The sequence below is a fragment of the Abrus precatorius genome, unplaced genomic scaffold, assembly GCF_003935025.1.
Source record: "Abrus precatorius isolate BTA unplaced genomic scaffold, Abrus_2018 Scaffold3, whole genome shotgun sequence".
NCBI lineage: Eukaryota > Viridiplantae > Streptophyta > Magnoliopsida > Fabales > Fabaceae > Abrus > Abrus precatorius.
The window spans coordinates 12,244,316-12,269,466 of record NW_020874373.1 but is presented as its reverse complement, the minus strand read 5'-3'; the positions used below and the strand labels follow the sequence as shown (position 1 = coordinate 12,269,466).

The following is a 25,151-nucleotide window of genomic DNA, read 5'->3' as shown; positions in this document are numbered from 1 at the left end:
AAAGGTAAAAATAAAACATTTTTTATTCTTACAATTATTCACAAGTTTATCTTAAATTTGACCCGCTTCCTTTGTTAAGATACCCATTTCCTTGCTGATGCAAAGTTTAATCTTAATTTTTTGTCTTCACCTAGAAAACTTTCACCACTAGATTTTATCTTAGTTATATATATATATGGTTCAAGCTTGATTGTTTGGTACATACTTCTACCTCACCCATTTCAGTGTGGCAATGTAGATATGTGTTGTTGGGCCAGGGTTTAATTTAGTCAACATGTAATTTCATTCATAAAGTTAAAAAATAAAGTGTCCTTTGTACAGTGATTCTTGTGAAATCGACCGTGTGATGAGATGAATTCTGAGCCATGGATCTGCATAAATTTTTTCAACCTACAATAACACTTTTAATCATGAAGCTCAGCAAGAATCAAATGTCCATAGCCGTCCAGTCATATTAATTTCTCTTTCGTGATTATGAGCCAGGCCCCACGTAAGCTTCATTTTTTTTTATTCTGCTTATGCCAGCCATATATCCACTTACTGGGAGGATAAAAAAAAAGAAAGATTAATGTTTGTTCAATTGATAAATAAATTTAAAACGAATATTTTAAAAATTTGTTTAGTTAAAGAGAAAAAAATAAAAGAAAACTAAAAAAAATCTTCTAACTTTACTCAAATTTCAATTTTTTTTCTTTCCATTTAAACTAGGATTATATGATACAATAATTTTTTCAGTTTTATTATAATTATAATTAAAAATTTACACCATATATATTTTGTTTGTTTTTATATTCATATATTCCAAAAATTATACTTAGAAAGTAACAAGAAATACAAAGGGTATCTTCCAAAATATTTCAAAAAATATTTTTGTAATTTTATTTTTGGGTACAGAGCATACAATTATTTTGAGGGCAGATATTTTGTCGTTCATCATTCAAACTGTTTTTGTGCAGCATAAACAATTTCTCTTTGGCTGCAAATGCATCGGAATTATGGAGACTCCACAAAAAGCCAAATTTGACATTTAATGCTCACTTTAACATAAATCCGATGTCAATTTCGAGCAGCAATTTGTTTTGAGCTGTAATTTTTTTAATCTAGAGTTCGCCATCAACATTACTCCTTTTCCAATCGTGTTATTTATTAAATAAAGAAAATATTAAATATTTTTTCTATATATTAAAATAATTTTTTAATAAATTTTTAAAATATAAATAAAAAGTCATAATATGTTTTAATAAAAATTAACTGCTGAAAATATGAGAAAAATATATAGACAAATTTTAAAATCATAACCTTTAAATTTTGAAAATCTACTCTTAAAGTCGTTAGAATTTGAATTCTTAATTTCAACAATTTGAACGTTAAATTCACGCGCTCGTCATTTTAAATGAACCCTCATTTAAAAACAAAAAACATAAAAACAAGACAGTATAGGGTGAATGTAACATTCAAAGCTCAGATAATTGTGAATAGCATAACATTAGCATAGGACCTGGATCCTAAAATGGATGCATGAGGCAAAAGAAATATTTGAAAAGTATGTTAAGAAGTCAATTTTTTTAATGTTGCTGTTGAGTAATGTGCTTGGAAAAAATAAAAATGAAATAAAAATAAGGGAACTATATCACAGGGGCAATATTATAGGATTACCTCACGAGCATGTCAAGTCATTTTCCGGGCAACAGAATGTCACAGTAAGCATATATGTACACGACAAGGCTGGCATTTAAAGTAAGGTTCCACATTCAGAGAGACTCATTTGAGTATCTTTAATGAAATGAAACGGCAAACATTAATTATGCATATGGAGAGGACAAGAAATTTTCTATTTCATCTGTGACTATAGCTTAATTTCACTCTCATTTTTATAGGGTCAGTTGGGTAAAATGATTAATATTTTGGGGACTACTAGGACAAATAAGTGCAAAGATTTGCAATGTTAGTAGAACTACAATGGAGAAAGACTAGCCATTTTACCCAATGCACTGACAGAGAGAAAATGAAATGAGGGTCCATGTTGATATTACAAATATGGTAAAGATATCTTTAGTTTCTCCATATGGCATTTGCATGCTGGATTTGTGCTGTGGGCTGGAAAGTACTTGGACATATAATATGCAGAAGAAATTTATTCCTTATTATCTTCATTTAATAAATGTATGAAAAGGGAGGGGGGATTAGGTACCGGTCCTTAAATTGTGACATCAAGGTTTTGTGAATTGAATGGCATCCGATATATAACAATAATGATGAAGTTAAAGTTAATATGAATTTCATTAACACAAATGCCCGTTTGTCTTCAGATAGGATCCCTGACAGAAGATCAATTAAAAAGACCTACAAACAGTTTGATACTGTCCATTATTACAATATAATAAATTTATTTTGACCAAAAACAGTAGGCTAGCAGCAATTTATTTCATGCGAGTGTTGTATATATGAGGTTGGGATAGTCTTTCTTCAAGAAATCGCTTGTGAAATTACAATCATTTATGACTGAGTCTTTTGTTTTTGGTAGAGTTTATCATGATCCAATCTAAACCACAAATAAAAACCCAGAAAAGATTTACAATCTCAGTGATTTGAAAAATCGTCCCGGCTAAAGCCGGTATCACACTGGAAAATGGTGATCCAAGTGTTTTACATTAAAGATGTACTATAAAATAAATCATGTGACTTCATTTAATAGCTTCAACTTTTAACATTGTTGATTCATGAGAATCATGACATGCTATTATTTTAGAGCATATGTGACCGAGTTGTTTTATTATCAGTTCATTTTATTTTATTTTTTTGGTCAAAACTATCACTTCATTTAAGCTTAAGGTTTTGGAATTGTTGGATCATGACGCTTTACAAATAATGAAATACAAAGGTATAGCAGCTAATGTAACTATGAAGTTCTTCTACTTTCCCCTTCGTAAAGTAGATTTTTCTAATTGGATTTTGTATTATGTAGTTAACCAGAAAGTTGTTCACTGTGTATGTCTATGTGATGGTACTCCAAGAAACATGCTAAGGAGACAAACTTTTCAGTGCATTTAAAGGTGGTTTTAATGAAACAGCATAGATTGAAGTTTATGTAATAGAGCAATAACTGTCTGACTTATGCCATCAACAACTCTCTCAACGACTATAATTTTTCAGTTGTCACAGTACACAGATCCTTTCATTGGAAGAAAATCAAGGGAAGAAGAAGACAACACGGAACATCTCTCTTAAATGGATATATATTACTGTGTCAGTTGTAAAAGGGTTGCTTAAAAGCAGGGTGAGGACCAAGATTTTTTCAGACAGGCATGGGATATGGGATATTCAGCTTTCTAGTTTGTTACTAATTTAGCACTTTACTTGTGAGTAGCGGCTCGCCTTAATGAGATTCTTTATGTACTCGAGAAGTAAAGTGTGCAAGATGACATCAATATAAATATTACATACACAATAATTCGCTAGTAGAAACAAACATAAAGGAATAAACAATTTGTCAAGTGGCACGGTAACACAGGAAAATGATAATTCTTTGGTGCCACATGTATAATATATATCATACAGAAAATTGGATAATATTAACTTCACTCAGTTGCAGTAACTTTAGTGGCACCTAAGCTGCTTTAGAATTTAGCTCCCTTTTTTTCGGTAAACTGGTTCAAATATGACAATATTATTGAAATTTATTCATGATTTCATCAAATACTTTATTATAAAAAATGTCAAATCGGACGAACTGTGCATTTTCATAATTTGGTTCCCGATTACCCATGTTCACCATGTAATGTCTCAATAATCAAACTCAACTGACTGAGAACACAAGCAGAACTGAACGGTGTTACATTTGTGTTTGCTGGCTATTTCTACAGGAAGGGCCCACGGCAAGGGAGCACCAACATAACAAATACCCAGAAGTGGGTAAAAATTCTACCCATCGTGCAAACTCTGCATGATCTAGCTTTAGAAACTCACAGTTTGGAGGCATGAGTTGTAACTTTACTTAAAGCAGTTGCTGCTTTAGAACCAGAAGCACGTCCTAAATGCTTGCAGATGAAATCCCCAGCTAGAATTAGCTTTCTAAGGTCCACATTGGTTTTCACTCCAAGTCCATTCAGCATGTAAACAACATCCTCAGTGGCAACATTCCCAGTTGCACCCTTGGCATATGGACAACCTCCAAGACCAGAGACAGATGAATCCACAGTGTTGATCCCCATCTATAAAATAATGACCAGGTTTAACCAGATAGGAATTAATTTGAAGCATACACAGCAGTTGAAAATTTTCATTATTTCTACCAGGCTGTAACAAGATAGTTGTACTTGCACTTGCATGTTTAAGCTTGAAACATAAAAAAAACATAAATCGGTTTTTTAGACTGCTATGTCATGGACGTTAATTCAGTTTCTTCATGTCAGTCAGTGAACAAGTTATAACAAGGGGCAAGTGCACAGGGTTGACCATTTTGATAGAAAAGGTAACCCAAAAATCTTCCATAAGTAGTTAATTTTGCTGTGGTGATTGTGAGGGGACTACCCTTAATATTAAATAAAAAATAAAATCACATGCAAAAAGGCTCTCCAATAAAATATCAGCATGCCGAAAAAGAAATATTTACCTGAAGTGAAATTAAAATATTTGAAAGCGCCTGGCCGTAAGTATCATGAAAGTGGACAGCAAGCTTGTCAGTTGGGACAACATCAAGAACAGCCTCAAGCATCGGAATGACAGTACCTTAAAAGATGAGCATGATTCAGTCAAACTCAGAATATTTGATAAACCAAAACAGTCGGATAGGACAATAAAAGTGAAGTATATTGGATAGTGATGCAAGAACTCATTAAATACTCATTTACTGCATATCAGAAGTACGATAGTCTTGACAGCAGACAATCAGTTATTTGCTAAGAATCCCATATAAAGTAGAATAGAACGTTTAATGTTGTACTTTAAGTCATGAAACTACCATTTAATGGATTAGACTTTTATGATGGGCTCTACTCATGGGCCTTATGTCAAAAGTCATAACATTAATCTTCAAATTGTGTTGTTTATAACTAAAGCTGATATGAAACTGCCCCAAACTATTACTTCCGTTGAAGGTATCAAGATTTAACAAAGACAATGGCTTTTCCAGAAAGAATGATGACCCTTTTTCTCACTTCACAGGTCTCAATCCCCTTGATATTTAATTATATACCTCAGAAAATACTACATTTTAACAAATTCCTTTTTAACATGTCACATAGATACACCAGCACTACAACCAAAGCTGAAAATTGCTTGTGGAACTCAAAGACAACAAATGAGAGAAACATTACCAGGTGTACCAACACCAATTGTATCCCCTAGTGAAATTTCTGAGCATCCCATCTCATAGAGTGATTTTGCCACATAGGCTACTTTAGCTGGAGCAATATTTCCTTCCAAAGGGCATCCCACAACACATGATATATATCTGAATTAGGAACACAGGCACATGATTGATCATATAATTGCTATGATGAAATTGAAATTTAAAGTGAAGATTTAACAAAATACTGCATTAAGATTATTCAAATAATTTCATGGACAAGTTAATAGATTTTAGTAAGGAAAACTAGGATCCAGGACACAATTTACTGTCTGCAAAACAATTTCTGTAATCTCTCATCCAACCAAGTGCAATTCCAATATGGAGAGATTATGGTTGACAATAATCTGATAATGAGAATAGCATCACTTAATTCATTAACATAACAAATCAGCTACGATTTCAATTTCCAATTAAATAGAAATAAAAACCTTTCCTTTGACCAGATATCACTAAAACAATACAAATTCTACATCTAAATGCCATCCTTTTAGACAGCCATATAAAGTTGCTTGTCTTCAAATACATACAGTGCAAAGTGGAAACATTTGATAGCTGACACGTGATGCTTCAAGATTATTAGAAAAATATAATGTCCCTTGTCTTCAAATCAGGATGTGTTCATATATACTAATGTCCTTTCTGTTTCAACTAGAAGAAAATAGAAACACATTTCAGAAAATGAGAAAAATTATCCACTATTTATGGTAGAGATTGACAAGTATTATAGAAAACTATACCCACGAACTGGGATTGAGAAGCTTCTAGCAGCTAAAGTAATGTCACGGCAACGAGCAAGATTATCCTCAATGCCACAATTAAGATTTGCTTTAGAGAATGATTCAGAAGCTGCAGGGAAAACAGCAACCTCTTTAGCTCCAGCAGCAACAGCTGCCTCAAAACCCTAGAATAAAGGGGATCAGATAATCATCTCACAAATTCTGAATAAAATAATTTTTTCACTGTTCACTGTATTCTTACTTTGAGATTCGGAGTTAAGACAGGAAATCTAGCACCCTCAACATTTTGAATTGCTGCTAATACATCCTTTGCATCTGCCAACTGAATTCAGTTAAAAATATGAAAATTAGTTTGTCAGAGGATCCCATTATTCATTAATTTTGAGTCTGAAAGCAATATACAGTTGAAACACAATTCTGAAGAATTGAGGGAGGGAAAAGATCAAGTAGGTTATCAAATTACAATTCAAATCATAAATTGTCAAACTAATTTATGAATCATAAATTGTATTACAGAACCAAGAGTCGTAATTCAGTTTATTTGTAAGATTTTAGGTAAATTTTTAATTATTTAAGCTCAGTAATTGATCTATTTTCACATATTTTTCCTATATTGTAGCAAAAACAAGTAAAGAAACTTAAGGATGCTTTTTAGTCCATAAAAGAATTCAAATATATACCATTTTTAAGAAATTTCGAACCTGCATAGTCATGTTCACCTGAGCAATCCCGTGCTCAGCAAATCATGCATGCCCATGCCTCACTAAAGAAGAATCATCAGCATAGCCATGTTAAAATGAGAATGGCTGTACTGAAATTGAACACAACCATGCTCCTCGCTGGCTCACCCGTACTTCACCAAAGCCTGAATTAAGACACAGTCGTGCTAATTTGAGAACAGCCATACTAATGTGAAGCACATCTAGCATCTCCTTAGCATGTTTGTGCTCAATATTAAGCATGGCTGTGCTCAGTTCAAAATTTGGATTTAAACTGAAATTTGGCCGATCTCGAGGAGCACTTATTTAAAAGGGAAGACATAAGAAAGTGGGAATGTAATGCTCATTAGAATAGTCTATGGGATGACACTAAGGGTTTAAATACTCCTTTTTAAGATTTAGAAACACAATGAAAAATAGCTTAAAATATATCATATAAATTATGTATATTATAAAATTGAACCTAACAAGCTATCTTATAGGAGGAGATTAACTCAAGTCTTATAAGGAATATTCTTAACCAATGTTAAACATCTTAACAATGTATACTACTTAATGTAATCATTTTAAACTTGGAATTTAGAAATCAACTTAACCATAAATCTCACGAAACAAATCATAAGTCACAATTGAGTTTCAATGTCAACTGAAGTCCGTAACATTCTTAGGCTTGTTTATAATGAAAAAAGACCAGCAATGGAGTACATCTATGAAGCAATGGATAAGGTTAAGGAGGCAATTCAAAATGCTTTTAACAGAAACGAAGACACATACAGAAATTTTTTCAATCATTTATACAAGAGGGAGTGCAAACTTCACCATCTTTTGAACGCAATCCAAGAATTGATCCTAATGCCAAAGTGATGAAGAAACTTTATAAATGCATTAAAAGGCTTAGTAAAAATGAAAAAGTTATGAATAAGATTTCGAATGAATTATCAATATACATGAAAACTGGAGATCTCTTTAGTTTAAAAGCAGCAATAGGGCAAAGGAACATAGTAGCTCAAGGTAAGTGAAAGTGTAATTTTTTCTTTTTAAATAAATTTATTTAGATAACAATTACATAATAAGCTATTGCATTACAGCTGAGTAGTGGCAGATGTATGGGGTACTTTCTCCAAGTTTGCAAAATCTTGTTAAATTGTTAAAGTACTAAGCTTCACTTGTAGTTCACCAGAATGCAAGCGTAATTGGAGTACTTTTGAACATGTAAGTTAAATAATTTAAATTTATAGAGTTCATGTGACAACTATGAAACTCATTCATTTTTTGTTAAAAGCTATAACATAGATCAATTAAAACAAGAGACATGCTTGAGCATCAAAAGTTGCAAGACATGATTAGTATTAAGTACCAAGCACTAAAAGAGCACTTTGACTATTGTGTTGTGATTTATCTCATTCTTTTAGATGATATTAATTATAGCAGCGAGTTGCTAAAGAGAGAAATGGGTAGCAGGTAGAAATGATGAAGATGATTTGGTTTTTGATGAAGATAGTCTAACTTGACGAGATATTGCTAATAATATAACCAAAGGGAAGTTTCATCAAGGCCTTCAACCACTAGGGAAAAGGAAAGGAAGTCATTGAAGAAGATGATGAAGTAATAGATACCAATGAAGAAGTTGAAGATGATGGGGAGGAAGAAATCTACCACTTTAGTATTGGTGAAAAGTGATAAAAAAAGAATACTTGGATCTTAAAAGAGGATGATTGATGATTCCCATAAAGGAGAACTTTTTTTGGATCTTCAATGTTTTGTTACTTTAAGCAAACTTGTTTATTTCCTTGACTCTTGTTGCTATATACTTGTATGTTTTGCCTAAGACTAATGATATTTTTTGTTAATTATGAATATATCATGAATTCTAGTATTTATTTTTTTAAATTTTAAACCATATATATATATATATATATATAAGTTATGTAATTTATATAAAATTTTCAAAATAGCAATCATCTTGTTATGTGCTACACCACTATAGCATTTTGGGGTTGACTACTATGTGCTCCTATCTAAGATTGATAATAAAGATATGGAATTGCACAAATTCATGCATGTACCACACATGATACGAATTGATCATGTGATGAATTGTATTGAATCTTGCAACTCAAGCAATTAACTAAAATATATGATTTGTAAAGATATTTCCTCTTTATATGAATGCAAAAAGCTTGAAAATTATTATGAATAGTTATAATAAACTTATTAGGATTAGGGTTTATGTTAGTATTATAGTAACGGGTTTGGCCTATTAGAGTTACATATGTATCCTTATAAATATAAGCGTCTCTACACATTGTAGAGCATTTATCTAATTCTAACACACTAATCTGTCTCTCTTTGTGCTCTCTCTTTCTCTCTTAATTCTATATGGTATCAAAGCCTCCTAAGGTTCCTCCCTCACTGGCACTGCCGCTCAAAAAATAAAAATAAAAAAAATCCAATAGCTTCAGAAAAGGCCGACCATGGCTACTGTGGGGATGAAAATGTTTCCCAATGGCTAGAATATGCAGTAATTCAATGTAGCCATTGAGACGAAAAACCAAGTAGTTCCATCACTATTTGTAGATATATAATCTGAAAGTAATAACCAAGATGCGCAACATAAGGGGGCTGTTACGGAGGTTGTATCTCTATCCAAACTTACTGATGTTAAGCTGGATGAAGACGGTACAAACTATATAGAGTGGAAGTATTTGGTTGAGATTAGCCTAGGTGGAATGGAAAAGGATAGTAATTTGATTGAAATGACACCTGTCAATCCTAAGGATGTTGACACATGAAAAATACGCGACAAAAAGATCCTTGCGTTGCTAGTAAATTATGTTGATAGGCGAATACAAGCGATTATTACCCATTGCAAAACCGTGAAGGAGTTGTGAGACTTCTTGTAATTTATTTTTTGAAAATCTGATAATTAGAATCGGTTGTATGCTCTCTTGCAGGAAATTTATTGACCCAAACAGAATAAGCGAAAGCTAATGAACTATCTTTTGGAGTTTAAGAAGCATATTGAAAAGATACAATCTCTTTTAGCTTGCAAAACTATTGACAAGATGATAGCGCAACAGTAGAAACTCATGACTTTGAGTTGGCTCTCCGAACTTGATAATCCTACTGATGTCTTCTCTAGAGTTACGTAGTCTTCCTTTGAGGAACCTAAGAGCACTACAGAAAATGAGTCTCCTGACCACTCTGTCTTGGTAGCCCAATACGGTAACCGTGGTGGTAGAAGTGGTAGAGGTAGTCATAGCCATGAGTGTAGTGGAGGTCATGGTAATGTACAGTGCTATGACTGTGACAAATTTTGCCATTATCAAAATCAATGCACTCATCCTCCACAGAATTAGTCGTTTTTTCACTTACAAGATAATTCCCGCTTTGCTAACTCGATGTCTCAACCTGATAAAGCTACTCAGGAGAAAGGACGTACTGTGCATATGAGTGCTGAGAAATTTATTCAGTATACTCAGTTTCAGATTTTTCAACAACCGTCTATATCCTCTACAGCCACTTTTGTCCAAAAAAGTAATCCTACTGCATCTTTCCTCTTCTTCCAGGTGTTGGGTCATTGATTTTGGCGCTACTGATCATATGACTAGAGATTCATGTATCATTTCCTCTTTTTGTCTACCCAGTTCTCATTATTCTATAATACTCGCTAATAGTTCTAGTGTCCATATTAAGAGCAGCGGGTATACCACCCCAGTTTCAACCTTACCTTTATCTTTTCCTTTATTGCATATCTTTCAGCTTCTTCCAGGCATTAGATCATTGATTTTGGCACTACTGGTCATATAACTGGGGATTCAGGTATCCTTTCCTCTTTTTGTCTACCCAGTTTTCATTCTTCTGTAACACTCGTTGATAGTTCTAGTGTCCATATTAAGGGCAGCAGATGTACCACCCTAGTTTCAACCTTACCTTTATCTTTTGTTTTATATTTGCCTCAATTCTCCTTAAATTTGTTGTCCATTAGCTAAATTACTTCATCATTAAATTGCTCATTAAAATTCTTTTCTAATTCTTGTATTTTTCAAAATCTGGTGACACAGATGATTATTGGTAGAGGTAGGGTATCTAATGAGTAGTATCTATTAGAAAAAGAAGGACTTCCACAAGCTTCTATTGCTTCTAAGAGCGAAAAAGTGTCTCATTTCCAACTTCATTGTCGTCTGGATCATCCGTCTTTAAGAGTTTTTAGAAAATTATGTCCTAGTATAGAGTCTAATATTTAGTGTGAGTCATGTTAGTTTGCTAAACATTATCTTAATATTTATTTACCTCATTTAAATAGAAGGGCTCATGCCCCATTTGAAATTATTCATTCTGATTTGTGAAGTCCTTGTCCAATTATTTCTAAATCTAGTTTTAAATATTTTATTACCTTTGTGGATAATTATTCTCATGTAACATGGCTGTTTTTGATGAAATTCATATCTAAAGGTTTTTTATATTTTGTAATTTCTGTGCTGAAATTAAAACTCAATTTAATACTTGTGTACACATTTTTAGAAATAATAATGCTACAGAATATTTTTCTGCATCCTTCACTAGTTTTATGAATAAACATGACATACTTCATTAGTCCTCTTATATTGTTACTCCACAACAAAATGGAGTAACTAAAGTAAAAGTCATCTTATGGAGTTAGCCTTTGCTCTAATGTTTAAAATGAAAGTTCCTTAAATTTTTTGGACGAAGTTGTTCTTATTGTTGCATACTTAATTAATCGCATGTCATCATCTATGTTACACGGTGAGATTCCCCACTCTATGCTTTTCCCATCACAATCTCTTTTTTCTTTACCTCCTAAAGTTTTTGGCTGCACTTGTTTTGTATTTGATGTTCGTCCTCAGGTAACTAAATTTGATCCAAAGTCCCAAAAATGTGTTTTTGAATTATTTGAGGTCACAAAAAGGTTATCGTTATTTTTCTCCTGATTTTGGTCCATATTTGTCTTTCTTTGAAAGTCTTCCACTCTTTAAGTCCTCATCTTCTGAGTCCATGTATGAGGTAGATGAATCTTTCTTGACTTATATTATTGTCCAATCTACACATCCTGTTGCACCTCCAGCTCTTGTTGATATAGGTTTCAAGTTTTTTGAGCGAACATACTCTTGCTGGCCAAAACAGCCTTCAGATGATGCGCCTCCCATGCCTAATGATATTTAAGATGGTACTCAACCTCTACCATTATTTCCTCAAGTATCAACAGATCCTATGTCTAACCTTGACCTTCCTATTGTTATCCGTAAGAGTAAGAAATCTTGAACCTATCCTATTTCATCTTATGTGACGTCTGCTCATTTATCCTCTATGTCTAAATCTTTCATGGATGGTGTAGACTCTCTTTCTGTTATTAAGACCCTTGTAGATGCCCTCAGTCATGATGGTTGACGACATGCTATGGAAGAAGAAATGTTGGCTCTTGAGACGAATGATACTTGAGATTTAGTTCCTCTTCCCAAGGAAAAACAGGCTATTAGTTGTAAATGGGTTTACACTGTGAAAGTTAATTCGGATGGTTCTTTGACTCCTTTGAAGGCACGACTTGTTGCAAAATGGTATGCCTAAACTTATGGCGTTGACTACACTAATACGTTTTCTCCAGTTGCTAAACTCTCATCTGTTAGCATCTTCATCTCTCTTGCGGCTATGCATCATTGGCCATTATTCCAATTAGATATCAAGAATGCATTCTTACATGGAGACTTACAGGTAGAGGTGTACATTGATCAACTACCTGGCTTTGTTACTCAAGGAGAGTGTGGAAGAGGGTGTTATTTAAAAAAGTCATTATATGGCTTGAAGCAGTCACCTAGAGTATGATTTGGGAGATTAAGTAGCGTGATTCTAGAATTTGGATTAGTGATGAGTGAGAGTGATCATATAGTGTTTTACAAACAAACTAACCTTGATTGTATTTTACCTGTTGTTTATGTTGATGATATTATTATTACAAGTAGCAACAAAGAAGGAATCAACAACCTAAGAAAATTTCTTCAAACCAAATTTCAGACAAAAAACTTGAGAATTTTGAAATACTTCTTGGGTATTGAAGTTATGTACTCCAAGCAAGGAATCTTCCTTTCACAGAGAAAATGTCTTAAACTTATTGACTGTGACCGAACTAAAAGAAGCTAAATCATGTGAGACACCTATGGAGTCAAGAGTGAAACTGACAGTAGATGGAGTTCTTTTTGCAGATCTACAGAAATACAGAAGATTAGTAGGCAAGCTGAATTTATTGACTATCACAAGGCCGAATATTGCTTTTTCTGTGAGTGTTGTTAACCAGTTTATGATATCTCCAACGGATACTCATTGGGAAGCACTAATCCGCATTTTGAAATATTTGAAAAAAGCACCAGAAAAAGGAATTATGTACAAAGATCATGGACATGCACAGATAGAAGCGTTTTCTGATGCTGATTAGGCAGGATATATGGATAGAAAATCTACTACCGAATAATGTGTATTCTTGGGAGGTAATTTAATTTCATGAAAAAGTAAGAAGTAAAACGTTATATCGAGATCGAGTGCGGAATCAGAATACAAGGCAATGGCTCAGACTTTCTATGAGTTGATGTGGTTGAAACATATGTTGGAAGAGATAGGATTTGGTAGCACTAAGCCTATGAACTTTGGTGTGATAACCAGGCAGCGATATACATCGCCTCAAATCTAATTTTTCATGAACAGATGAAATATATTGAGATAGATTGTCACTTTATTTGAAAAAACGTTCAGCAGAAGCTAATATCCATCTCTCTTGTTAGGACAGGCGACTAACTAACAGATGTGTTTACAAAGGTTTTAAATGGGACATGGAGCAATTATATTTGTAATGAGCTGGGCATGATTAATATCTATGCTCCAGCTTGAAAGGGAGTGTTATGAATAGCTATAATAGACTTACTAGAATTAGGATTTATGTTAGTATTATAATAACAGGCCTAGCCTATTAGGATTACATATGTATCCTTATAAATATAAGAGTCTCTACACATTGTTGACAATATTAATAGAAAATCACAAATGATTGAGTGTTTCTTAGAAAAATAATAGACTCTTACTTGTGGTACCCATTTTGGTGAGACAAAACTTGTTGCCTCAACAATAGACAGCCCAGTAGAAACAAGCAGGTTTATCAACTCAACTTTTACATCAGTAGGAACAATAGCCTTCTCATTTTGCAATCCATCCCTTGCACCAACCTCCACTATCTTTACAAAGTCTGGAATACTTGCAAGAAGCTGAAGCATTGCGTTTATTATTAGTCATAAACTCTCCAGCAATGAAAGATCAGAAGAAAAAATGTTAAAGCAAGGAAATGTTAATCATCAAAACATCATGCTACTTCCATCAGAATTAAATGTATAAAATTGAAATATAAAATAAAAATGAACATACATTTTCATGAAAATAAAATTATAGGTTTGACATAACAGCTATAATTATGTATCAAGTTAAGCATGTGTTCTCTTTCTTGCTTAACAACAACTTCCAAGTTAAAATACATAACAATACGAGGAAAATATAGTATACATAAGATCAACTGCACCTTCCTTGAGAACTCCTTTGTGCATCCATCATTGTGTTCAGATGTAAAATGACGACTTAGCAAATGGCAGGTAGCAAGACTATTATCATTTGGCCTTGAAGTCCAGTTCAGGCATCCAGACAAACTTTTTATATTGTATTTGTCATATGCATTACTAGCTTCTCTTGTGTTTGTAATTTCCCTAGTGCATTCAAGATTGGGAAAATAAAGAACACAATGTTTAAGGTAATGGCCATTATTACCTTGAAAAATTTTAATAAACTGTCATAATTAATTAAATCAGCAAGAAGTATAAAACCAAACCACATATAAGTATATTAGAGTCTTTCTGCAGTGTATACACACACACTTGACCCAAATATTAATTTATTACTAATTAAGAGTTTGGTCTTTGTAAAAGTTAAATAATTTAGACTTAGTCCTTGTAAAAATTTTTGTTGGAATATAATCTTTACTTTTCTACACTATTGTTTTTAGTTCCTCTAGTTGAGGTGGTCTAACTAAAAGCTAACACTTGACAGTATTTCAATGGATCATGTCACCGCTGTAGGAGAGCTATCGTGCAATATTTAATACCTAGCAGCATATTAAACTTTAGGATCAAGTTGCAGGATTCTGTGAGGGTAAAAAGGAGGCAAACAAATAAATATATTATAAAAAAACATATACATACTCTTTGTTACCAAGCTTCACCTCAGTTGCTCCATATTCAGGCAAAAGAACAGTGTCACCTTCCATTATAGCCACAGGAATTACCTTCCCATCCTTACTGTGAATGTCAGAGCCAACAGCAATAGCTTTTCCAGATTTCAGCTAAATTAAAACATGTAAAAATTTATCAGCTCAGTAAATGTATTTCAACGAATCAAGAATGCAACACAAAATGTATGAATGCAGTGACTAATTGTCATTTTTCAGTCCAAAGAAAATGAAACACTAGACTTGAAAACGAATTATGAACCATGAAAACTCAAATTTTCAAATTCAAATAGCGACTGAAAATACACGAAAACAATTACTATACAAAGAACAAAAGTATCACAATACAAACACAATCCCAAAGAACCACTGGCATTTGCTTGGTAGCCTTACATTGCTTATCAAGCAAGATATAATTGGGAGAAAATTTCCATTATCCTATGCATGATCTACACTAAACTTAACTATAGCACATATCTAATGGAACCTGAACGGGCTGAGCACACGATCATTTATTAACATGTCCATCCAAATATGTGGCATAAAGAAACTATTAGTCACAAGAATGTGCTACGATTTATGAGTCCCTATTGAGTAATGAGTACAGCATGCATTATTACCCAGCCAGGTAGCAATTTAAATTCCCTTATACTACCAGCAGCAGAATAAAATTTGAAAGAAAAAAAAAAGTAACAGGGAAGATGGAATAAGCGCAATATGGAAAAACTAAAGCAAATTGAAATTTTGAGATGAAAAGTGAATACCCAAAAGGAGGAAATGAAATGGGTATGAAGGAATAGTTACTGGAAATACACTAGAACAATTACTATACAAAGAACTAGAGTATCACAATCCAAAAACAATTAGAACAACTGGTATTTGCTTGGTAGCATTATTACCCAGCCAGGTAGCAATTTAAATTCCCCCAGACTACTAAAGCAAGATGAAATTTTGAGATGCGAATAGCCAAAAGGAGGAAATGAAATGGGCATGAAGCAAAAGGGATTGGAAGAATGAACCTGGGAAGATTTCTCGGGTACCAAAATGCCAGTGTTGATTTTTGATGGAGGGACGATTTTCTCCCCCAAAACCCGATTCAACAGTGGAATCAAACGCCGAGCCATTTGGAGCGCACAACCCTGGACCAGAGGGACGAACTTCTTCAGAAATCTCAGCACACTTGTTAGAGTTTTACTAAGGTTTATGATGTATTCTAAATTGTGGTTTAATATTATTTTTGTTCATTCAAGAATCTTCACAGAATCCCTTCATCTTATTTTTAAACTCGAAAGTTCAAACTTCAAACCAAGTATGAAAATAAAGAATACAAATTTTAAAACAAATTGGGATAAAAATTAATTTCTTAAAAATAAAGACCTCAATGACACTTTAATTGTTAAAAGATTAATATGATACTTTTCGTCGTGCCTAAACCAATTGAGAGCATCACAGAAAGCGCCAAGCTCAATAATAGCTAAATATGTTGTTCTTGGGGTCCACTTCTCTTTCAGGTCCACAGGCTCAGGTCACAAAATTTTTATGTGAACAAAACTGTACCACTTTTCCATCCCAAAAACCCATAATGAGTTCAATACTACAGGCTAGAAGCCCATATTTGTTGGATATTTAATAGCCCAAAGGAACATACTGTAGCAATTAATTTTAATAACAATAAACTAATTAAAGATGTTAATAAAACGAAATAAATACATTTAAAATATAAATATATTAAGAACCTTCATTTGTATTTGAATTTTTTATTTTATTCCCCACCATAGAAACCATTATTTAATAATCTTTTGTGGACTAACACTACTGTATATGATTTCTAGACTTTGAATCTGAATTAAGGACGAGAGGATTTTTATCGTTTTTGTTTTTATACGTGTTTGGATATAAGACTGTGAATCCTATATGCATGTTTAAAATGCAAAAGCTACTTTAGGGAGCGTCTAATGTGAATATTTCATATTCCCATTCGTTATTAAACATATGATTTGTGTTTAGAATGACATATGATTATGGTTCATTAATATGGTGTGTCAAACTTTTCACCAATTATATAATTTCATGAGATTTTGTTTTTATCCAAAGTTAAATATTTAAATTTGGTCAAACTACTTTTTTACTGTTATCACTCTATTTAAAGTTATCATGAAAAAAATACTCGTTAAATTTATCGTTATTTATTATTATAATTTTATGTTGATTAGAAATCACTTATCTGCTTTAAGTAAATTACGTCTCAGTTCATCTCAAATTTTATTTTATTTTTATTAGATTTATTTTATTTAATCATGTTTGTACTCTTAACAACATTCTCATTTATGCATTTCACCTTTGATTGTTTCAACTTTCAATTCAAAGCACATGACACTTAATAATATTTCACTTATCTTTTAGTTCATCATAACCTCTTAGCTAGCACCCAAAATGAGGTGTAAGTGTGTCTTAACATTTAATAAATACAAACACATAAAAAATACTAACTTCAAACTAAAAATAAACATCAAAATTGGAAAACTATGCTACTTAATTACATGAAAAAATTTCAATTTTTAATCTTAATTATTTGTATTTAATTTATTTTTTTAAAAATTAAACATATAAAAAATTATCAATTAAAAAATAAAGAAAAATTAAACTAAATAGGAAACCAATGTTATTATATGCAAGTACTTTTTATTCATTTGTCCATTTTAAGGTTTTTTAATTCAAAATTTGTATTCTATTTTAATATTTAAAAATATAATAAAAAATAAGCAGTGATTGAATTTTAAAATAAGGCTTAATTATATTTTTGATCTCTATAAATATTAAATATTTTGTGATAAGTCTTTATAAAATTTGTTGTTATGATTTAGTTTTGAAATGTTAAAAAGTTAAAATTTAGTCTTTATTATCAATTCTCTTCTATTAGATGTTGAATTGGTTGATGGAGAACCAACTAAGCACTCCCTCATAACATTACATAAAATTTTCATAATCAGGTCATTCACATATTATCCATACAATTTGAACATTTCAATCAATAGATACACATCACATCCAATACATCTAATATACATCATCATGTTTCCATATAAACACAACATAGTCACCCAACTAACCAATCAAACACATATCACTCAAACATATATTCTCTCAATCATGATCATATAAACATGTCTCCATGAATACAAAATATACATTTAACTAAAATGATAAAATAGAGCTCTCATTATCTCAAGGTGAGTATTCAAAGAGAAATCGATGAAGATTATAGTTCAACAATAGAAGTTTTCCTAGGTATCAAGAGATATCCTTGAGAAATGAAAAACAAGAGAAACGAACAGAGAAAATAGAGTTAAACCTAGAGAAACTTACTTAGAGTTGCTTAGATTTGACGTTCAAGTTCGGATTCGAGGAGTGATTGGAGTTTGATGAGGTTTTATCTGAGAAGAGAGAGGGAGAGTTTAGAGAAAGTTGAGAGAAGATGTAAGATTTGGAGTGAAATAAAATTTTCAGGCTGAAAATCTCTTAAATACCCCTCAGCCCATACATTCTCGCTTGAGCAAGCACCTCTTGCTTGAGCGAGGTCGTTCTTGCCTAAGTGAGACATATTTTGCCTAGCAAGAACACCAAACAATGATCTCTCCAAGCATTTTCTAATATTCTCGCTTGAGCGAGGATCATTTTTGCCTAAGCGAAACAACGTTTAGAGAGTTGGACATTTTTCTTATGAGTCCTTACCTGAGCGACTCAACTCGCTTGGGTAAGAGGGCAGTTAGGCCAACTCCATCATATCTCGCTTAAACAAGGTTATCTTAAAAACATATGGTTTTGAGCGCTCAGTCTCACTTGAGTTAGACCTGCCTCGCCTGAGCGAGATTCTCTGCATCAAAACTCTAATAAACATTATTCCATTCAATGTAAAGCATATTCTAACACTATCCAATATTAGAACATTTATCAAACAAACAAACAAATAAAGAGTTTACAATCACCCTTTTTCTCTTTCCCTTCTCTGCTACTCCACCACCAACCCCTTCCCCTCTCTATACCCCCTCCTCTTCCTCTCCTCATTTACCCCACCTCACCCTAACCTCATTTACACACCTTCCCCTAACCCCCACCCCCTCCTTCTCCCCTTTAAGTCACTCCAACTCCAACCCTCACCCTTCTCCCAACCCCCATTCTCTCTTCATCCCTTTTATCTCACTCCAACCCCAACCCCAACCCTCTCTCAGCCTCATTCTTGCACCCTCCCCTAACCCTTACCTCTCCTCCTTCCCTTTACCTTATTCCAATCCCAATCCTCACTCCTCTTTCAACTTTACTCCTGCATTTTGTCAAATTACATGTAAACTAGAATTGCAACAAAATTAGTAGAAAGATGTATGCTTAAAATACTATGTTTTTCAAGTAGTTTTCTAGAATCCTATGTTTATTTCCTCATATTAAAGAGTTGTTTTTGTATTCTAACATTTTTAATAACAAAAATGTAATTTTTCCCATCATGACCAAGATGGTCACTCTCTTTATTTTATCTAATGAATAATCAAATTAATAGTGCTTAATTAATGCATTATATTCTTGCATATTCGATTATTAGTTTTAGATACAAACTAACATTATTCTATCAAATTTATTATTTTGAAAAGGAACAACACTAATTTTTCTAAAGAATTGACTCATCTTTCATACTTATTTCGTTTTTCTTTTATTTTAATATTTTTAACTCTTATGCTTTATTATAGGAAGATTGTAATACCTTAAATTTAATTTCAATAAATAAGAAATTTTGCAAATTTTTAAAATAATAAAATTTTCATTTTTAATTCAAGTTTCATTAACCATTTCAAATAAAGAAACGGGTTACAAATCATACCAAATAGTTGCTACAGGACTTATTCAAATACAACAGTTTTCCAAAATAAAATCCTAAGTCCTATAGCAGTTCCATCCACCCCTTCACTGAGTCCGGTGCTGATCGTCTTGATTACCTGAAAAATGAATATAAGGGCGAGTACTCTACACTACCAAAAACACGCAATCAAAGTAGAGTCTCACCTCCAGCACATTTTCAATACATTAAACAAACACAATCAAAGGCAGCAATTCACATCCATAAGTACAAAACACAAATTCATGCATACGTATACCAGCCATACTCACTATAGTACTGTGATCACAGATTTACACCATGAATGGTCGCTTGTTACCCCCGTCTCACGGATACCACGTGAGCAGTCACGGGTCGCTCAATAAAGATAGTGGTCAGAGGTCTAATTAGGAAGAGAGTGTGTGGCCTATGGTGCACCTATTCTGCAGTCGATGTCACCACCACTCTCTCCTCCCCAAGGTATTCCTACTGTCCTCATCTTTCACACCCTCAGTGTATTGCTAAACCATTCACAGCACATTACAACGGCGCTAATACGCCCATTTACAAATATATTTCATTCACGCATGCAATAATCATGCTTACACACGGCACACGGCCCATATTGTATTCAAATACACGGCACTAGGCCCATATTCATTTCACATCACACGGCACATAGCCAATATTCATCTATCATGCAACATTTACATACAATCCACATCCATAAAGTTCGGGTCAACACACATAACGTTCACATATCACGGCACATGGCCCACATTACATTTCTCAGCAATTTTCCACCCCCTAACTTGGCCACAACACAATATTAAGCAGAATAATAACAATTCATTGCACAAAATAGTAGGATAGAACCCCTTACCTTGGATCGATGTCCTACACACTAAATCCACTAAGAAGTACTCTCCCTCACGAATTTCATCCTAAACACATGGAGAAACTCCATGAGAACCCAAGGAAACCACGAAAACAGAGAAAGAGAATGAAACATCGAAACCCTAACCATTAAAACTTACCTCCAAGCGTTCCCCACACGGATTCAATCTTCAATCAAGCTCCCAAACAGCTTTGGAGGCAATTTAATTGGTGGAAAAAGGCTTTGGGCATGAGAGGATTGAAGGAAAAGGGAGAAATAACTCTCCCTAAACTTTAACCCCCTTTAAACCCCTTTCTGGTCGCGACACTCTCGCTACAGCGAGATATTCTCGCTGCATCGACACGTCTTCTCGCTACAGCGAAAAAATCAGAGAAAACTACACTCTAGTTTCTGCAGAATCTCAGTACAGCGAGACTGCACCCAGAAATACACCCCAAACTGTCGCTCTGTCGCTACAGCGAGATGTCTCTCCTACAGCGAGAAAGTGAAAGTTCTAGTCCTTCCTCCCAGGGCCCTCTCGCTACAGTAAGAATCCTATCGCTGCAGCGAGAACAGCCGGGTTTACGCCTCGCACTTAGGCACTTAGCCCATTTTTAACCTATCCAGTCATACATACACTTATATACACACATCCATGTACTTAATACACATAAAGCATCATTTTCAGATAAATCAACGCACATATGAATATATATATATATATATATATATATATATATATAAGAATAATAATAATTAATATTACCAAAATTTGGGACGTTACAAAGATAGATTTGATTTAGATATGACATACAATTGTTATGCGATTTCCAGGGGAAAGGGAGAAGGGTTGGGGTAAACGGGAGAGGGAAGGGAAGATGTTGGGATATTAAAAATGGGTTAGGGTAAAGAGAAGAAGACTTATTCACAATTATATAAAATATGCTAAGAAACTCATTTATAAATATTAATTTTAAATAATAAAAAATATAAATTTTAAATAATATGACATGTTGGTAAGTATTTTGTTAGCTAACTCAGTACTTAATAGAAGGAAAGAAAACTTATTCACAATTATATAAAATATACTAAGGGGGACTTATTCGCAACTCTTCTGTCAGCTAACTCAGCACTTAATAGAATAAAGTTGACGGCATAGATTAAATCCTAACTTCTTAATTTTTTAGAAAATTAAATCATAACAAAAAAATATTATAAGAACTTATCACAAAATATCCAATATTTATATGGATTAAAAATATAATTAAGCCTTAAAATAAATAAATATTTTTTTCTTTATTTATAGAAGAATGTTGATAAGTATTTTTAAAATATTGATTAAGTATTAAAAGTAATTTCTTGCAAGAAAATGCTATAGATGCATTTTCATTATGTTTTTCAGTGTATTTTGCTATATGTTTATAATAAAAAAAATTAATTAATATTATAGAACAATTATTATCAATTTTGTAGATGATTGGATAATCATTATAATTTTTTTCTTCCTTTTTAAATAAGAATTCAAGTTTCTTACATCTCATTTATTTATATTTTTTTATATTTTCTTTTTTATTATCTTTTTTACTTATATTACATTATTTATTACATTTTTTCTCTTTTTATGTTTTATTATTTATATATCTACCAAATGTCATAATATGCAAAAAAAGTAAGTTATTAAACTTATGAAACTTATTTTAAAAGAATTAAAACAAAGTAATAAAACAACTAGGTCAAATGCATAAAGTCATAAGACTGAGTATAGGTCAATATAAACTTCCTATTTTAAAAGAGTAAAGACAAAGCACTGAAATAATGAAATATGATTTAATAATGTTCATTTAGTTACTTTTCATCTAAACAATAATTTTTTTAATTCTTTTAATGAGAATTGGTTTAAAAAAAAAACAAATCACAACAACAATAACGTATATTGATTAAAGAAAAGCAAACAAACAAAAAATAGAAAAGAAAATTGCTAAATTATGCAATTCCACTCTTAAAAACACATAAATTACAAACAAGTTTTGTAAGGGTTACTAACAAATTTTAGTATTATAGACGGATTTATGGACAAGTTAGTTGTCTATAATTTTTTCGTGAAAGAAGGAATATAGAAAAATTTTTAAATCCATATGTGAATCATAAACCAAAAAAGCCTCTTATAACATTATAAACAAATTTTGGTGTGATTTATAACCTCAAAAATTATCGGTGGCAAATTTACTAGGCCTAGAACAACTCCCTTCTTCCCTCAACTTTCATGTGACTCAATTGTACACGGTAAAAGTTGTCATTGACAATTTTTCAAATGTCCAAATTAATGTGATTTGATGTGCAATGTACCAATGAATGATTTTCTTAGGGACCAAATATTTTTTGAAAGGTTGGAAGGCTCTGTTCATCCTGCATGAAGTACTATTCATGGTTGCATTCAAACTATTCATCTTTGAGTAAAGAAAAATTGTTAGTGGTGCTTTTTCAAAATCTATATGTGTAAATATGACATAAATCTCATATTAGTGTGATTATATAACTTAAACCCCATATTTAAATTATAGCATTTTAGGGTTTTCAAGTAAAAATGAGAAATTTAAAAAATAGGTTACAAGAAACCATTCAATATTTTCCCATTTTTATGTTTTAATCTTTGTAATTGTTATTCTCATTATGTCCAACAACTTTTAGGTTCTTAAAATTTTTCCAGCCACTTCTTGCATTTTTTTTTTTTATGAATCTAAGTACTCTTCCTCTATTCATTCGACGTTTTCAACTAATTGCTCTATTTTTTTTATTGGTTTATTGGTTGGCTACTTTCCTCAAAAGTTGTCATCTTCTCTTATTTATTCTCTTTTTGTATTTTGTTGGGTTTTGACTATTATATTTTATCTTCCATTTTCATTTTGTCTAATCTCCTTATTCAATTCTATATTTTTTGTTCTCTTTAGTATATTTTTTTTCATGCATCGTCTCTCTAGATGATCCAAAATTATGAACTCCTTTTTTGTCATCTCCCTCACTAGTTAATAGTTATGACATCTTTCACGCGACCAAACAGTACATGCATTAGTCCACTAAAGTTGCTTCTTTTACAACAACATAAATATTAATGGCTTCTTAGAGATTGTTTAAACCCACTAGTGACAACATTGTCATAACAACATAACATGACAATGGAACAATTTTGATAGTAGGAAGAATGTCACATATGATGTGACTTTTATAGAAAACTACTAACAAAAGAGTCATTAGAGTTAAAAGATATTAAATGAGAATAAGAAATGATATAAATGCATGTAAAAAAACTCCACTTGAAGTTAAGATGTTATTGAAAGAAGCCTTTGAGAAGAAATAAAGAAAAAGAACTTAAATATGTTGCAAGAAAATTAAGATAAAAACAAAAGGATGCAAGATATTATACTTCTTTGTCTACTGTCAAGCAGATTAAAAATGTTAAAAGTTTTATGCATTTACTTCTTTTTAAAAATCCATAAAGAACTAAGAAAGTGACAAAATCCAAAAGAAAATATAAACAATGCTTGTGATAAGGAAACAAGAGCTAGATTTATTCAATACATAGTTCGATGATTTTGTAGGAACAAAATTCTTTTTAATATTATCCTATTAGAGCACTTCAAATTAATGGTCTTAATTTAAACATTTCATGCTAGCATGAAATGAGAATTCCACTCCATGAAAAGGAGTTGTAATGCACAAAAGAATTGTTAAGTGTCATTAGGATGATCGAATGACTTATAGATGCACAATTATGTCAAATGCTTCGATTGATAAAATAGCAAAACTTTGTTAAATTTTTTGGTAAATTATCCTTCAAGATCAATGTTTGTTAAGAGTGTAGATGTTTCTACATGCATGAAGATAGAGAAAAATTATTTGAGCTTTTAGATAACTTTGTTGAGGATATTTTGAGAGAAAAAATGTAGTGCAAATATTCATAAACTATAAAAATAATTTTGATAGGCTGATTTCACTTTCACAATTTTAGTTACTTGTTATTTTGTTACTAATTTTAAGTGTTTTGATTTTTGGTCTTAGAAAAATTATTTGTTTTAAATTCCATAAGTTACATATCATTTAGACTTGATATGAAAAGATATTGAGAAGATTGCTAAAGTTAAAATAGTAAAACATATAGGCATCAATCTTGTAGGTTATATTTATAATCATTCTTTATCTTTAAACATAATGAGAAAATACATAGGCAAAATAGAATTGGTTAGACATAAAGTCATGAGGTGATAATGTTTGATGTGATTTGTCATTGTAAAAAGATAAATTTTTACTTTTTATGACACTAATTATTGTATT

General features: G+C 32.1%; 1 protein-coding gene across 1 annotated transcript; it reads right to left on the bottom strand.

Annotated features, from left to right (window-relative positions):
* Positions 1-3,756: 3,756 nt before the first annotated feature.
* On the bottom strand, positions 3,757-16,205 carry LOC113863124 (3-hydroxymethyl-3-methylglutaryl-CoA lyase, cytoplasmic-like). Its single transcript, XM_027496555.1, has 9 exons — positions 16,101-16,205; positions 15,056-15,195; positions 14,383-14,563; positions 13,895-14,074; positions 6,329-6,409; positions 6,088-6,251; positions 5,316-5,452; positions 4,613-4,728; positions 3,757-4,211 (listed from the first exon to the last, which is right to left on the bottom strand). Exons 1-9 carry the CDS (start codon positions 16,203-16,205, stop codon positions 3,963-3,965), a joined length of 1,353 nt encoding a protein of 450 aa, XP_027352356.1. The 3' UTR covers positions 3,757-3,962.
* Positions 16,206-25,151: the final 8,946 nt, after the last annotated feature.